This window comes from Hermetia illucens, chromosome 1 (genome assembly GCF_905115235.1).
Source record: "Hermetia illucens chromosome 1, iHerIll2.2.curated.20191125, whole genome shotgun sequence".
Taxonomy (NCBI): Eukaryota; Metazoa; Arthropoda; class Insecta; order Diptera; family Stratiomyidae; genus Hermetia; species Hermetia illucens.
The window spans coordinates 91001338-91017670 of record NC_051849.1 but is presented as its reverse complement, the minus strand read 5'-3'; the positions used below and the strand labels follow the sequence as shown (position 1 = coordinate 91017670).

The following is a 16333-nucleotide window of genomic DNA, read 5'->3' as shown; positions in this document are numbered from 1 at the left end:
ACGTCATCATTACATTTCCATTCATCAATACCAGAACGAAATGAGTTCTTATGAATGGGGTCACAAAGAATTATTTTGTTTTAGTTTTTCAGCTATTTATATATGAATATCAATTACTCCAGACATGTGTGTATGTAGGTATATAGTACATACGTGCTAATGAAGTTTGGGGGTAGTGTCTAATTCAGATAGATATATTTGTACATTAAACCAACCGTATTTAATATACGTACATATGTACATATGAATCCTTTTTGCACGAAGTCAATCGGAAATATGGGTACGATCAATATATACGTGCATATATATGTGCAATATTCGGAAATAGGCAGTTTGTTTGTTTAGAGTGAGGATAATATCTATGGCTGTAATATGTATGTATGTCTTGTAGTTTGGAAAAACATGAAGAAATATGTTGGATTTGTAGCTATATACGGATAGAAAAATGTGCGTTGAAGTTTCTTACATAAGATGAGTACAAAACCTTTATACCCGAAAGGCGCGCTTCCGGTATTCTGACTTGTTTTTTATTTGAAAGGACGAAATTTTGATTTTAATGGCCAAATAGATGATCATGCATAATTTTAAGTGGATAGCTTTCACAGTTTATTTTGATAACCGTTTTCAAACGAAACCCTTCCGTAGGTATTTAATTTAGTTTAAAATTAGTTTCTGATGCTAACAATGTCTTACCCTTATGATTATTGAGCGACCATAAGTGGATAAAAAAGTATTTTCTGGCTATATATGTATCTGATATGCATAAATGATAAAAGATAGTGCTCCCAAAAATATGATGTGTAGTGATCTGATTACAAAGAGTAGCGTGAAGTGCGAGTATGTACACATTTACAGATGCAGCCCAGGAAAACGCTCGGTCTTTTTTCCTCCGAGTTTAACGTTTTCCAAGCGCAAACAAATTCATTCTGGTGCCGGCTGCTATGTATGAACGACAAAAGTTATCTGTTTAAAATGTGCTAGAATAAACAAAAACTCAGCAAACAGCTGGAGCTAAAGATGAGTAAGCTTCAAGCTCTCAGATAATCCGCGTCTAGGGGAGCTCCCGGCTAGCGAGTTGTGCTGATTCTTCAGGAGCTTTTGGCATTGGGGCCAGCGAAGCTTTCTGTGGACGACCATCGACTCAGTACGTACTACGTCTTGTTGCGATAAAGTGAATAAATTTCAGGCGAGCGGTGCAGTTGAAAATTGGATTATCTAAGTGAAAGAGCACTAAAATGGCGAACGACCGCTTCTGTTGCTTCCGAGTGCATACAATTGGAATGATCCTGGGATGGCTGGGATCCATTTCCGCGGTTATCACGATTGTTGTCATGGGCTTCCTGTTGGGGTACTTGGACCAAATAGTGGCTGAGGTGGTGAAGAAAGATCCAGCGCATTATGACTACGACACCGTGAGAGGCAGTAAGTATGTAGAAGTGAGACGGCCCAAGGGACCCCCATTGTAATAAAATTATTTCGCAATGGAACAATTGCGACATTGGTGAAATTATTTACGTTCCTTACATCCGGAAGTTCTAATAGGTTCACTGAACGCTTGCATGGGAGATGCCAGATTTTCATGCACTCATAGTACATGTGTGCCGACATACATACAGAAGTGTTCGAAAATGATATAAACACATCCGACCGGGGATTCCTTGCTTTCACTTAGAACATGTTTTCTTTGTAATCATCAATCAATTGCATTTTCTTTGTTAATTCTATTTGGCTTGTTTTCTCTTTCAGTTCTTCTTGCTGTTGTGGTGGCTGGGCTCGTTCTGACGACGATTCACCTAATTGCTTCGATACTGCTCATCGCCGGCACCGTAAAGGTAAGGGAATCAACTACTTTTCCTCAATGTAGGGTTTCCTCTTGTTGTGCCATAACTAGAATTGCTAGTTTCAAGTATGATCATATAATTTAGAAAAAACAAATTGTGAAATGCTATGCTTTCATTTCTGTCCGCCTTCGCGAACATTGCACACCCCATCGACAGCAGTTTTCCTATAATTGCGTTTCTTGGTTATCGCTCGTACGAACTCATCTAGTTTACAGCTGTCTCCCCGATTAGTCATGGAGCAAATCATGGCGACCCATGGGTTTTTTTATGATAAAACTGCAAAACAAAAAATTGGTGATAAATCACCAGAGAGCGTCCGCTTCTCCCCTGTAAATAATATAGTAAAGCGGAGCATACACGTATGCTCTGAAATCTCACTAACTGCTCAGAGGGTTGAGCAGTTTACCTGGTTTAAAATCTATTTATTTGTCTGTTATCAATTTGAGATTATTTCTCATGTGAGTGAAGCACTGCACTGTGTACGTGCATGCAGAAGAAAATAAGCAAATAAAATAATTTTTTTACGCGAAACTTAAGAGAACTTACTCAGGATAAAATAATCTAAAAAAGGGATGAATAGCCGCGCGCTCTACGTTTTTATAAGTAAGAATTGTGTGTTTATTTTAGCAGTTGGTATAGAATTAGAAAATTAGCGCTCGTAAAATCGGCGGTAACTACCGGAGAACCCGCTAGGGTCGCATCGTCTTTTCAAAATGATGCGAATCCTAAAAGGTAAGTAGTCTTCTTTTCTCGAAACCTTTTTCATGGTTTTCTTCACAGAATCTGGCAATGCTCACAAACATCTCCAACTTCGCCCAGTGGTAATTCAATTCATTAAGAGCCTAAAGGTTTTCTTCGTGAAATTGAAACAATGCCGCGTTGGCACCCTGAACCGTTCCATTTTAGTAAACAGCACGAATGTAGGTAAACTCTTTTATAATACCGCGGAGATATTTTGCGCGTTCCTGCTCCATTACTGGCCAACTAGTCCGCCGTCTCTGCCTTTTAACCCAATGCGGCTCGAAGTCCAGAGTATCCAGTACTTATTGTGCGAGCCAAGCGTATTTAATTTATTAAGGTATTCTTATACCAATATTTTTGGATGACTTAGTGGTCAGAACTCAAGGACATCGCAACGGAATGTCGCGGTTCGAATCTCACTGGTGGCAGAGGTATTTGTATCGTGACTAGATTTCAGAAACCAGCCGACTCAGCTGTGGATGAGTACTTGAGTTAAGTCAGAGTGAACGCAATGTAGAGTTCACCTCGTTTGACCTGAGCGTCTTGATTGTCAAATAGGATTGTAATATTTTGTCCTCTATAGGTGGTTTGGAACACATCTAAAAGGTAGTAAACAAACTCAAAGGTCCGTTCCGTCAATGACAGCTGATTTCATTTCGAATAACTTGCTCATGCTTTAGTTCAGAGCAATTTGAAATCGCATTGATTTCATTGTTTTGAGGGGAAAGGGGGAAGTGGGGTAGCTGCTCGTACTTAACTGTGGTTTGGAAGTTAAAATATTCATCTACTGCACTTATCTCTGCCTGAAATATTGTATTAATATATTTACCCATTGGTTCTAAACATGTTTTCAAGGGCCAGTGACCCTTGTGTTCGTTCCCCCTGCTGTTGTGGATTCGTTAATATCCTAAGTAATTAGTTGTCTGTTAGTTAGCTGTGGTTTAAGCGGTGGCACTGTCAAGCTCTTCCACTCCTCCCTGTTACCTCATCGTGTTTCAAGTTTCTTACCGGAATAAAACTTTAATGTCATGCCATCCCTCTGGGCCAGTAATTCTCGGTACCATCTAGAGCTCTCCACCTGTCTGGTACACAGGGACATTCTGAATATTCATCATCAACGGCGCAACAACCGGTATCCGGTCTAGGTCTACTTTAATAAGGAACTCCAGACATCCCGGTTTTGCGCCGAGGTCTACCAATTCGATATCCCTAAAAGCTGTCTGGCGTCCTGACCTACGCCATCGCTCCATCTTAGGCAGGGTCTGTCTCGTCTTCTTTTTCTACCATAGATATTGCCCTTGTAGACTTTCCGGGTGGGATCATCCTCATCCATACGGATTAAGTGACCCGCCCACCGGTCATGGTATCGCTCATAGATTTCGTCATTGTGTAGGCTACGGAATCGTCCATCCTCATGTAGGGGGCCAAAAATTCTTTGGAGGATTCTTCTCTCGAACGCGGCCAAGAGTTCGCAATTTTTCTTCCTAAGAACTCAAGTTTCCGAGGAATACATGAGGACTGGCAAGATTCTTCTTCGTGTTTGACCAGTGCGGTTTGATGTTGTTGGTTGATTCGTCTTCGGTGCTGACGTTGCCACCATATATTTTGTCTTGCCTTCATTGATGTGCAGCCCAAGATCTCGCGCCAAAATCCGCCTGCTCGATCTGGATGAAGGCATTTTGTACGTCTCGGGTGGTTCTTCCCATGATGTCGATATCGTCAGCATAGGCCATTGGGTGGACTTGAAGAGGATCGTGCCTCTTGCATTTACCTCAGCATCACGGATCACTTTCTCAAGGGCCAGGTTAAAGAGGACGCATGATAGGGCATCCCCTTGTCGTAGACCGTTGTTGATGTCGAATGGTCTTGAGAGTGATCCTGTTGCTTTTATCTGGCCTCGCACATTGGTCAGGGTCAGCCTAGTCAGTCTTATTAATTTCGTCGGGATACCGAATTCTCTCATGGCCGTGTACAGCTTTACCCTGGCTATGCTATCATAGGCGGCTTTAAAGTCGATGAACAGATGGTGCAACTGTTGTCCATATTCCAACAGTTTTTCCATCGCTTGCCGCACAGAGAAAATCTGTTCTGTTGCTGATTTGCCTGGAGTGAAACCTCTTTGGTATGAGCCAATGATGTTCTGAGCGTATGGGGCTATCCGGCCTAGCAAGATAGTGGAGAATATCTTATAGATGGTACTCAGCAACGTGATACCTCTATAATTGCTGCACTGTGTGATATCTCCCTTTTTATGTATGAGACAGGTAATGCCTCGTTGCCAATCGTCAGGCATTGATTCGCTGTCCCATACCTTGAGCACAAGCTGATGAACCACTTGGTGTAACTGGTCGCCTCCATATTTAACCAATTCGGCTGTAATTCCATCGGCTCCTGGCGACTTATGATTTTTTAGCCGATGAATTGCACGGATTGTTTCTCCTAAGCTTGGTGGTGGCAGTATTTGTCCGTGGTCTTCAGTTGGCGGGACCTCCAAATCGCCGATGTTCTGGTTGTTCAGTAGCTCATCAAAGTACTCAATCCATCGCTCCAATATGCCCATTCGGTCGGAAATCAGATTTCCCTTTTGGTCTCGGCAGGATGAGCATCGAGGTGGATAAGGCTTCATTCTGCTGACTTGTTGGTAAAACTTGGGGGCCTGGTGCGGTTCCTCCCTGTACTTTTCTAGTTCACAGACTTGCTGGTTCTCCCAAGCTTCCTTTTTCCGTCTGTGAAGTCGCTTCTCCGCTCGACGGAGTTCGTGATAAGTCTCTGCGCGTGCCCGCGTTCTTTGAGAATGCAACATTACTCGGTATGCGGCATTCTTCCGTTCCGTTGCTAGCTTAAATTCATCGTCAAACCAGCCGTTCCGACTCCTTTTGCGGCTGGGGCCAAGTATGCTTGTGGCCGTATCCATGATAACGTTCTTCAGGTGATTGTGAAGATCATTTGTTGATGCTTCATCTCCAGGTCCTCTGTTGACTGCAGTTATTGCGGCATCCATTTCCCTCTTATAGGTGTCGCGGAGGGTTGTGTTGTGGATGGCTTCAGTGTTGACTCTCACCTGATTGTCAGAGGGGATTCTAGGTGGTATTGTTATTCGAGCTCGGAGCACCATGCCAACGAGATAGTGATCCGAGTCTATATTGGCCCCCCTATATGTTCTGACATTCATCAAGGCTGAGAGGTAGCGGCGTTCGATCAACACGTGGTCAATTTGGTTGAAAGTGGTCCCATCTGGAGAGGCGCTCGTATGTTTGTGGACCGTTTTCCGCGCCAACCAGGTACTTTCAACAACCATTTCGTGTGACTCTGCTAATTGAATAATCTGCAGTCCGTTATCATTTGTATTTTCGTGTAAGCTATGGGAGCCAACGTATCGCCTGAATACGGGCTCCTTCCCTACTTGGCTGTTAAAATCCCCAAGTATGATTTTGATATCATATCTGGGACAGGCTTCGAGGGTTCGTTCTACTGCCTCGTAGAAGGTATCCTTCTCCGACTCTGCAGTCTCCTCTGTAGGGGCGTGAACGTTAATGAGGCTTATATTTCTAAACTTGCCTCACAAGCGCAGAGTGCATAGCCGTTCGCTTATGTTTTCAAAGCCGATAACAGCAGGTTTCATTTTTTGGCTGACTAAGAAACCTACTCCTGGTTTACTGGATGACCGCTATAATATATGGTGTAGTGGCTCTTCTCCAGGAAACCGGTCCCTGTCCATCGCATCTCTTGTAACGCTGTTATATCAGCCCTATATTGGGACAGGGTATCGGCTAGCTGCTCATCAGCTTCATCTCTGTACAGGGAGCGGACGTTCCATGAGAAAATGCAGAAATGGTTGATCCGTTGTCGTTTTAAAGTCCGTCCTGTCCGAGGCTCCTGTTGTGGCTTCGTAACAAGTTGTTTTCTGTGTAGGGTTGTCAGCCCTACCCAACCCCCAACCTGGAGGACTAGTTGGTACAATTTGTCCCGTTTTTAGGCGCGGGAGACTCGCCTTCATCCTTTTCCGTCTGCAGCTTTTCGTTAAGAAAGAGCTCCCAGCGGTCACCACGTGGAGGTGGCGATAGGGTTTGATAGTAGAGCTTTTGGTGTTGGTTCAGCAGGCTCCATCGTGGGTACCAATCCACGTTTCGCCCTGGGACCTATACTACCCTTTGACCACCTTCTGAATATTGCCATGAATCTGTATGCGAAAACGAAGAGGAGAAAATCCGAGCAGAACCTCGCCGTTGGTAATGTTCTTGTCGTCCAAATAATGCAGATTACCGCTCCATAGGTAATCACTAACCTTATTACTGCAGTATATATCCGTGGTAGTTTTGTGCTGCACCCCCTTTTCCTCTCTGGTACGGAGTTTCGAGTCATCAAAGCGCTTGTAGCTATTTCCTTTTCTTTTGCCCGCCTTCATTCTTTGGTATGCGTCCAAAGGCTATACTATCCATTACTATCCTCAGGAAGTAATGTTATTAATGTAAAAGTTCTTACTCCCTGTCTTAATCTAATTTCTTTTGTCTGTTATTGGGGTGTCAACAGAAGGTTATTGTCCTCCGTCATGGGATAAGGCAAATAAGTTTTGAAAAGTAGGTGTACCCTGTCCTCATTCTCGGTGAATGTCCCATCCTCTTTTTTTCAGGCATGGATGCTGTAATATATCATAATATATTCAATCGCTTAGGCGTAAGAAACAACCGATTTGGTCAAAATTTGAAACATCTGTATCATTGCGCTTGCTTGACTCGTACTAGTTTGTTTATTTTTTTCATTTTCTCAACTTTTCTTTTATGCTAGATAACTCTAAAAGTTGACCGAATTTCTCCTTTGGACGCTATATACTATAACACTGTTATATTTCTTTCGTGAATTTTGGGTGCCAAGTCCTCTGCTTTTATCGGTTATAGGTGTGGATGGAGTGGCGTCGAGACGTTTTGAAATTAGCATCTCAAGTATCAAACCAGCGCTGTTTCGGTCGACCTTTGAGTTGATTCTCATCGACTTAGATTCTTAGATTACTTTAAGGTAATGAATTCTCATCAATGTGGGATACACAACCATATCAAATACGTTCCTTTTGCCTTTTTGGAACACAATGTTTTTCTCTTCATTACCCCAAGATGGCCGCTCGATAGCCACCAAATTTTTTTTTTTTAATAAAAAACTGAATCTCTGAAAATCAAGCCAATAATTGGGAAAGTCATGCAGCCCTGCTAAGTCAAATTTATTTGTATCAGAGAAAAAAACCAAAACTCAACCAAAACAAAACTCAAAATCTTCAATTTCCTTAAGAAGTTGAAAAGTTTCACTTTGGGGAATGGCTGGCTGTCATTGATTAATTAATTGCGATATGGCGATATCCTCCGTACATTAATCTTTTCAAATAAATTTTATAATAATACTGTGATATATTATTCAGACTTTCTTGCTCATTTTCCGTTTGTTGTGAATCCCTTAGCTCATCGTGTGTTGCGGTTGTTCTTCTTCCATTTTTTAGATCGAATCCTCAATAGGCGAGTGGCAATGGTCCTTTCAGCCTTGTCCGCTGAAACTCGAAGTTTGCCTCCATTTACTTCGATTTTTTACAATCTCGGCTGATGTTACCTAATATAGATTTGGTGGTGGTGATCGGCAGTATATTCCCGAGAAGTTCCGTCGGGCACTTTCGGCAACATCGAGCATGTTTGCAGAATCGTGTACTTCATGGTTTGAGTCAAACTGTGCGTCTGTCTCAGGACATCTAGGGAAGTCGTGAGAGAATTAGACAATATTATAGGTACTATAATCACTCTCTTGAAATATCAAATTTCTTTGAATTGCCGTCTCAGCCGCTCATAGTTCATCTTCTTTTCCACGTACTTCTATTTTATCTTCCTATTGTAATTGATAGCAACATTACCAATATAAGCGAGGCGACCCTTCTTGTCAACTTACAGAACGTCAGGCTTGTTGCTTGGAATGTAGCGTTTAGTTGAAACTTTTAAGTTTCCTGTTCATTTCTGCAGGGCATTTCAATATCCAATGTCCGGATAGCTGAGTGGTTAGAGCATAAGGCTGTCGTACGGAAGGTCGCGGTTCAAATCTCAGGGGGGGGGGGCTTTGTTTCATGATTTGACGTCGGTTACCAGCCAACTCAGCTGTGAATGAGTACCTGAGTTAAATCATAATAATAATAATAATCTCGAGCGAGCGCAATGCTGACGACATTGCCTCCTACAGGTTATCCTATAGTATACCGTTACGGTCTTCAATGAAGTGCTCTAACACATTTCAAAGCCCTGATCCAATATGGATTGTTGCGTCAATAATTATTTCCGAGTTATCACAATCTCGGCGGATGCCGGATTTTACCTAATACTGGCACTAAGTGCCGAGCATTTAGGCTCGGATGATCCTACCAACTTAAAAACTAAAGGGGCGCTGGTGGTGGTGGCCGGTGGTAGGTTAATAGGAGAATTCGTCGAGAAATTCCCGCAACATCGAGTACGTATGCAGAATAGTGTACTTCTGCATGGTTTGAACCAGACTGTGCGAAAGTCCCAGGGTATCAAGGGAAGCCGTCAGGGATTTGGGTACAATACCTGTTGCGGACAATATTATGGGAACTACAACCACCCGCTCGAGATGCCAAATTTCTTTGATTTCCCGATCCAATGGCTCATAGTTCAGCTTCTTCTCCACGTATTTCCGTTCAATGTTGCTATTATGGGGGATAGCAACATCAATAATATACGCGGAGCGACCCGTCTTGTCAACTAACAGTACGTCAGGCTTATTGTGTGCGGTATGGCGATCAGTCAGAACTTGCCGGTCCCAATACATGCTGTAAGCAGAACTATCAAATACTGGTTGCGGCTTATATCGGTAAACCGGACATGTTCCCGTCATCAGCCCATGCTTGTATGTAAGCTTTTGGTGGATAACGTTACATATAGCATTATGCACCGGTACCATAACAGTACAGCCAGAAATGAGATGGTCCAACGTCTCTAACGCCGAACCACACATTCTGCACTGGTCGTTCTCCACCCGTTCTTTCATGATGAGCTTTTTATAAGCTCGGGTGGCGACCACGCCGTCCTGAATGGCACACATGAATCCCTCCGTCTCAGCAAAGAGTTCCCCATCACACAGCCATCTGTTCGACAAATGCAAATTGACAAATGGCTGCCCAAGACAATTCACGTGTTTACTGTGCATTGCCTTCGATTTCCATTCATCGATCCGCTCTTGGTCCGACTTCACCCCACTCAGAGGATTGAAAGATCGATACTTCAAGTTAAGTGGAGTTAGCCCACAGTCTGCTTTACAGACAGCCGCATGCAAGAGACTCGCCTGCTCTTTGCTGTAAAAATAAGCGCGCAGCGAATCGACTTGGCGATGATGTTGTGCCGCCACGTCAACCACGCCCCTACCTCCGATGTCACGAGGCAGGTTCATCCGCTCCACGGCAGACTTTGGATGATGCATTCAGATTTTACACATAGTTGTCCGTATCCGTCGCTGGACGTTTTCCAGATCGGTCTTCGTCCACGGCAATATTCCGAATGCATAAACCAGTGAAGGGATAGCGAATACATTCAACGCGCTTATTTTATTCTTCCCCGAGAGATGCGATTTCAGTACCAGCTTAACACGTCGCAGGAACTCGGACAGCAGAGCATCCTTCAGATCACCAACTCGAGCATGGAGCAGGAATGCAGAATTCCTAGGTACTTGTAGAAGTCTGTCTCGGTCATAGCTTCGATGTGGAGGTCACCAATGCTACGTCCGGCATGCGGCTCGTGATGACCTTTGCGGATGGCTTGGATTCGACACTTGTCTAATCCAAACTCCATCCGAATATCACGGTTGAATAATAGACATGCGCAACAGACCTCTAAGATGGTCGTCACCAGCATACAGCTTGATGTCATCAAAGTACATCAAGTGTATTAGTTCGCACTTAGCACGTAGGTCATACTTTATTGCAAAACCATGCCCTCTAGCATCATTCAGTAGCCATGAAAGAGGGTTCAGTGCCAAAAAAAACCAAAGGGGGCTCAACGAATCTCCCTGGAAGATGCGCCTCCGTATAGGGATGGGATCTGAGGTATTACCACCCTCAGATGTACGCACTGATAAGGTGGTATGCCACATGACTGTCGCCAGAAACTTTATTAGTTTCGGATAAATACGATACAGATTTAGGATATCGATTAGCCAGGTATGTGGAACGCTATCAAAAGTTTTGGCATAATCGATATAGCAACTAAAGAGGTTTCTTTGGCCTCTAGTTGCTTGTCCTACAAATACCGAGTCGATAATGAGTTCCTCTTTGCAACTTCTTGACTCAACTCGGCAGCCCTTCTGCTCCTCGGACAAAATGTTGTTGGTCTCGAGGTGCGCATTGATCCTTCCACTAATAATGGACGTGGTGAATTTGTAGAGGGTTGGTAAGCAAGTAATCGGGTTTGTGTCTGCGGGGTCCTGCACCGTGTCCTTCTTAGGGATAAGGTAGGTAATCCCCGCAGTGAGGGATGGTGGAAATTGCTTCGGCCGACTTATGACCTCATTTACACTGCGTGCCAACCGACTGTGTACGCTCAACGATTATTATTATTATCTTTTCTGTTGATTTTTCCATTTCGTCAACTTTGCAAGTGCTCACCTTCGTCGGGAATACTCTGTATTTTTTGGCAAGTAGCTCTGTCTGTCAGTAACTGGGAATCATTTTAAAGTCTTTTCTAGTAGGAGCACCTACATCTTATCTAAGCAACGGTTCTTTCCTGGTCTACACTTCATTTATATTATTGGCCTCAAAACTCCTTTCTGTGATGATCATTAAACCGGCGGCAGGGTGAACGTTGATACCTCTTGGATAATGAATAACGAAGACTAAAGGTTGGCTTTCACTCATAGTAGCAAGTCGTAGCTGACTCTGCCTCTGTCGTTTTCGTCTCTTATTCCGCGTTGCCTTTGTCGGTTAATTTCCCCCTCCCTTACCACCAATACCAACCCTACTCCTCTACTGCTCTTTACTAAATATTTCTGCAGTATGACAAGTTCATCGGGAATTAAGGGACAATGGACGCCATATATGGTATAGTCTTTCCTTAATGTGTAACATATCCACTAGTATCTTTGATTTTTATTCAATACGTCCATGGGTGGCTATGTAGCTCATACGTGATCATAATTCTTTGGGTATTGTTTCCGAGTATTCCGTCGACACGTCACATGAAAGCTTGGAGTTTTCGAGTGACAGTAGGGTCACTTTCCATATACTGGCACCGCCTTAATTTTTCTTTCATCAATGCAGATAGGAGAAGCCGCGGGTCACAGTAAGACCTTTGATTGTTTTGGTATTAATTTTCTATTTCATCACAGCTTTGAGCTGCTTTTGAGATTTGACTTTGACGCTGTCTTCTTGCTATATAAAAATTGTACACAAACGTGGTTTGTATGGAATATGGACGATATTTATTAAGTTTTGATTTGTGAAAGTAGTTGAACTTTAGAGAAAAAGTGAGTTTTTTTTAATTAATTTGATATTTAAATAGAGGATTCTGGAGTATGAAATGAAATATTAAAAACATATTCTTCCAGAAAGAGAAAAAATTGAATAATTTCCAAGAATAAGTAAATTTTTACTTTTCATTGCAGAACAGGCATCTCTTGATTCTACCATGGTTGGTGAATAGCACGTTCGGCATACTGTATCTAATTGTGGTAGCAATAGTTACTGTATCCCAACAAGAGTTCCATTCCTTCGGAAACTTCTTGGCCGTGATGATGCCACTTCTGTTAAGTCTTGGTATGATAATTTTAAGTATGAATTTTGATTTTCATTTCTATAACAATTATCTTCTGATTTCAGTAATTCAACTAATACTTTGGAGTGCGGTTTACAAGCTTTTCCGAAACATCAGGGAGCAGTTAGGAAGTGAAAATCAACGCCTGCTTCAAGGAGCAACAGCACCAACTTACACACGGCTTTAGAAAGTCGAGTTGCTGATGGGCGCTGAGAGAAACTACATAAAAGATTGAAAATCTTCGGGACGTTTTGTGATATTGGAGCTATAAATAGCAACATGAAGCGATATACGATAATACTTAACATTATTTTCATTGAACATATGCTATTTTTCTAATTGGATTCTTAATAAAGCTAATATGTGTTGAAACTTCAATAGTTTGAATGTTATATTTTTTGTGAGAGCTTGGCACCTTACCTAGGAATTTGTGGAATCACTTTTTTAATAAATACGTTCACGGCTTGACTTTGCGCCATCGGAATTATGCCGAAAAATTGGAACGATCCAGCACCTTCTGAGAGCAGTCAACAAAATGGAAGTATAATCTGACGGATGGAGGTCTACATCAAAGACGTATTTGTCCCTAGTTTATGTGCGTAATACGATAGGTAAAATACAATCGAAAGCAAAAACATCGCATAAGCCTTTCAACGGCTTTTTCCTATCTTTTTACGGAAAAGTTAATGTCATGTAAAACCACGCATTTAAACTGAAAGCCTCCCATCCCAAGAATGCTCGATTCGAGTAGAGCCTGGGCTTCGAACTAGCCATGGCATTAGCGGTAGATTCACCTTCTCCAAACACCGGCGTACGATAGCAGCGATGTGCGGCTTTGCGTTATTACCCATGAAAACAAAGTTTTTTCTGACATATGGTTGTCATTTACTCCTTGGTGGGGTTAACCACACCTATGGTGATATCGTTTGCGGTTACCTGAAATGCGCTCACTCAGCGTACTCCAATGATACGACGCAGACAGGTGTTGTTGAAGGCTTGGAGTTTTTAAGTAACAGTGGGGTTCACTTTCCATGTGTTGCTCCCATATAGCAACGCAGAAAGAACACAGCACAGCACAGTCTTGATCTAGGTGTTGAAATAGCTGCATTTCTAGATTTAAGACAAGCCAGCGAAAGCAGTTCTAGCGCTGTTAATGCGTCGTGCAACATTCAGTTCGTGCCAGCGTCGACAGAAACCACAATTGCTAGATATATAAATTGATCGACACTTTCGATGCTCTGCCTATTAATGCAGATAGGAAAAGTGCGATGACCCGTCAGAGTGGAAACTTTGGTTTTGCGGGTCTTTCTTCAGTCCAACTCTACTTGTGTCTCTTTTTAAATTCGGAGTTATTTGGCCAAGGCGCATGACCTGATAAGAGAGCAAACAAATGTCACCAGCGTAGCCGAGGTGTTTGAGGAAAGATGTCATAGTCCATTGAAGTCCTCCGCGTTCTCCGAACACTCAACATTAAGAATGTTTCCGACAACAAGAAGAAGTTGTGGACCCCAAAATCCTCCAAGATTTTACCTTAGTGCAACAAGTGACATTTAGCGCCATCAAATGTCGCTCTGATAATAGCTATTCGTTTGACCGGAACGCTTCTCCTGCGTGGAGCGTGTGTGTGTGTTTGAGGTGGGGGGAGGCAAAGCCTCTGAGCACTCAGACCCTAGTGGTTCATTGCACTCGATTTGCCCGTCTAACGGAATATCTCCTCCAGAGATTCAAGGAACATATAAGAGTACACCAACCGAAAAAGCGACGACCCTCGAAACGTTAAGTCAATGGTAGCAAGGCATATGGTGGAAGAGGGACATACCGTAACGATGGAAAATGTGGAAACTCTAAAGCGGGTGCGGAAAACACACCTTTTGGATGCACCGGAAAGCATATGCATCATCAAAGAAGGGAGGCAGGTAACCTTAAATCACGATGAGGGAAACTGCGCAACGAGCTTGGTAAAAAGGTATACAGCAGGTGATAAAAAAAAAATTGAGGGAAATCGGAAAAGATGAGAAAAAATGGAAAACAATTATAGTTATTAGTAGTTGAAAGTTACCATGCAAATAGGGGTAGTTTAAGACAGATCAATTTATTTGTATATTACCACTGATGAAGGAGGCACGTGGTCCCCGAAACAATTGTATGCGAAAGGAAAATAAAAAAAATTCCAGAATAAGGGGGAAAACCTAGTTCTTTTCTTGATATTGATACCAAAAATTTGATTTATGGTGGGCTCATAGGCGTGTTGCGTGGATGCCGCTTCCTCATTATAGGATGGACACGTATCATCTTGAAGAATTTTTATTCTGATCATATGGCCTGTCGGACAAAACTTCTGTAAGTCTTCCTGCTTTTCGACAACATAAACTTTACCATATGTTTATTTGATTCTAACGGGGAAAGTTTGGTGTATTGAGCAGCGTTAAGGCTCTGCCATATGTTGTTCCCAGTTTTTGATAGCAGCATAAGTCAATGCTACTGCTACCGAAATTACTGGTTCTAGCCCGAGTATGGAGGAAATTGAACCCTCTTTTGCCAAAGCATCCGAGATTTCATTTCTCCCTACACCACAATGACCAGGTAGACAGAGTAGTTTTATCGTATTGAATCTAGAAACAGATTTCAGCCGATTTCTACATTACTGAACGATTTTTGAAGTGATTGACCCTCAATGCAGTTTGGACTATCGCTACAGATTGCAATCCGCGTGCCCTTTAATTGCTCATCAATCATCCAGGTTGCCGCCCTTAGGATTGCATACACTTCAGCTTGAAAGACCATTGCATATTGTCCCAAGAGAAATGAACTTTTCTCGTTCTCGTTTCTATTCAAAAGGTAGACTGCTCTAAACCCTGTTCCGTTTTTGAGCTATTGGTATATAAGACGTCAGTGAATCTTGACAGGTATTCTTCTGCTTCGTCCCAGTTTTGTTTTCGCTTGCAGATAACTTCATATCTTCTACCAAACAGATGTATGGGGATCTGAGAGTCAGAAGGCATTGAAAAAACTGGATTCATTTCTCCTAAATTTTCCAATGCTCTGTGCCTCCACGTCCATTGTTCCACCATAGATTTAATCGAATTAGCATATGAACTACTAAAAAATGTCTTATAAAAATTTTTCGTACAAATAGCAAGTTATTCAAGTTTAAGCATATCATTTTTTCATCGAAAAAAATGCATGTTTCAAAACGGTTTTTCGCAAATAACTCGAAAACCATGCGTTTTTAGAAATGATGAGAGGTTAAAACAACACATATTTAACAACGAAAAGAATGAACTTATTTATCTTATTGTAGGTGCAATACGGACTGAGTTATAGCTGGTCAAACGTTCATTCGTAATTGCTAAACGATAAATTAATATAATGCTTTCAAATCACCCAAAACTAGCAACATTTTGGTGGAAATTTTACCAGAACTTTAAAAATGAGGTATAATAGAAGTCAGCAGGATAAATAATAACGGAGAAATGATCAAAATAATGTAATGGTTTTCTCATATAAATTGAAAGAGAGTCTACCATATTTAAGCCCTTTTTTTATCATCATCATCAGCGGCGCAACAACCAGTATCCGGTATAGGCCTGCCTTAATAAGGAACTCCAGACTTCCCGGTTTTGCGCCGAGGTCCACCAATTCAATCATGGGTAAACCAGTTGTCTCCAGTTATATTATGGTTTGTTTCTTCTACAGGGTGCATTAATTAGATTATAACTTCATCAGCTAAGCTTGTATGGTTCGTTAGTTCCTCAAAAGAGAATTCGCAATGGCTAAACAAAAAATTCATACTGATAAAAGAAATTTTTCGAGTTAGATCACACTTTTTTCCGAAGCTGCGTACCTTAAATCCACCAAATTTGATTATAAAGAATGGACATAAAATTGGAATTCATTAAGGTTCGAAAAATTCAAGTGAGCCAAGGTGGTGAAAATTTACGTACTTATTGTTGACTAGTTAACATCGTA

The 16333-nt window shown here is 42.1% G+C and overlaps 1 protein-coding gene across 1 annotated transcript; it reads left to right on the top strand.

Moving 5' to 3' along the window:
* The first annotated feature begins 1123 nt into the window (after nt 1-1123).
* Nucleotides 1124-12742, top strand: LOC119646386. The gene is made up of 4 exons (XM_038046829.1): nt 1124-1422; nt 1747-1832; nt 12216-12366; nt 12430-12742. The coding sequence occupies exons 1-4, from the start codon at nt 1236-1238 to the stop codon at nt 12549-12551; spliced, it is 546 nt and encodes a 181-aa protein (XP_037902757.1). The 5' UTR covers nt 1124-1235; the 3' UTR covers nt 12552-12742.
* The last annotated feature ends 3591 nt before the right edge of the window (nt 12743-16333 follow it).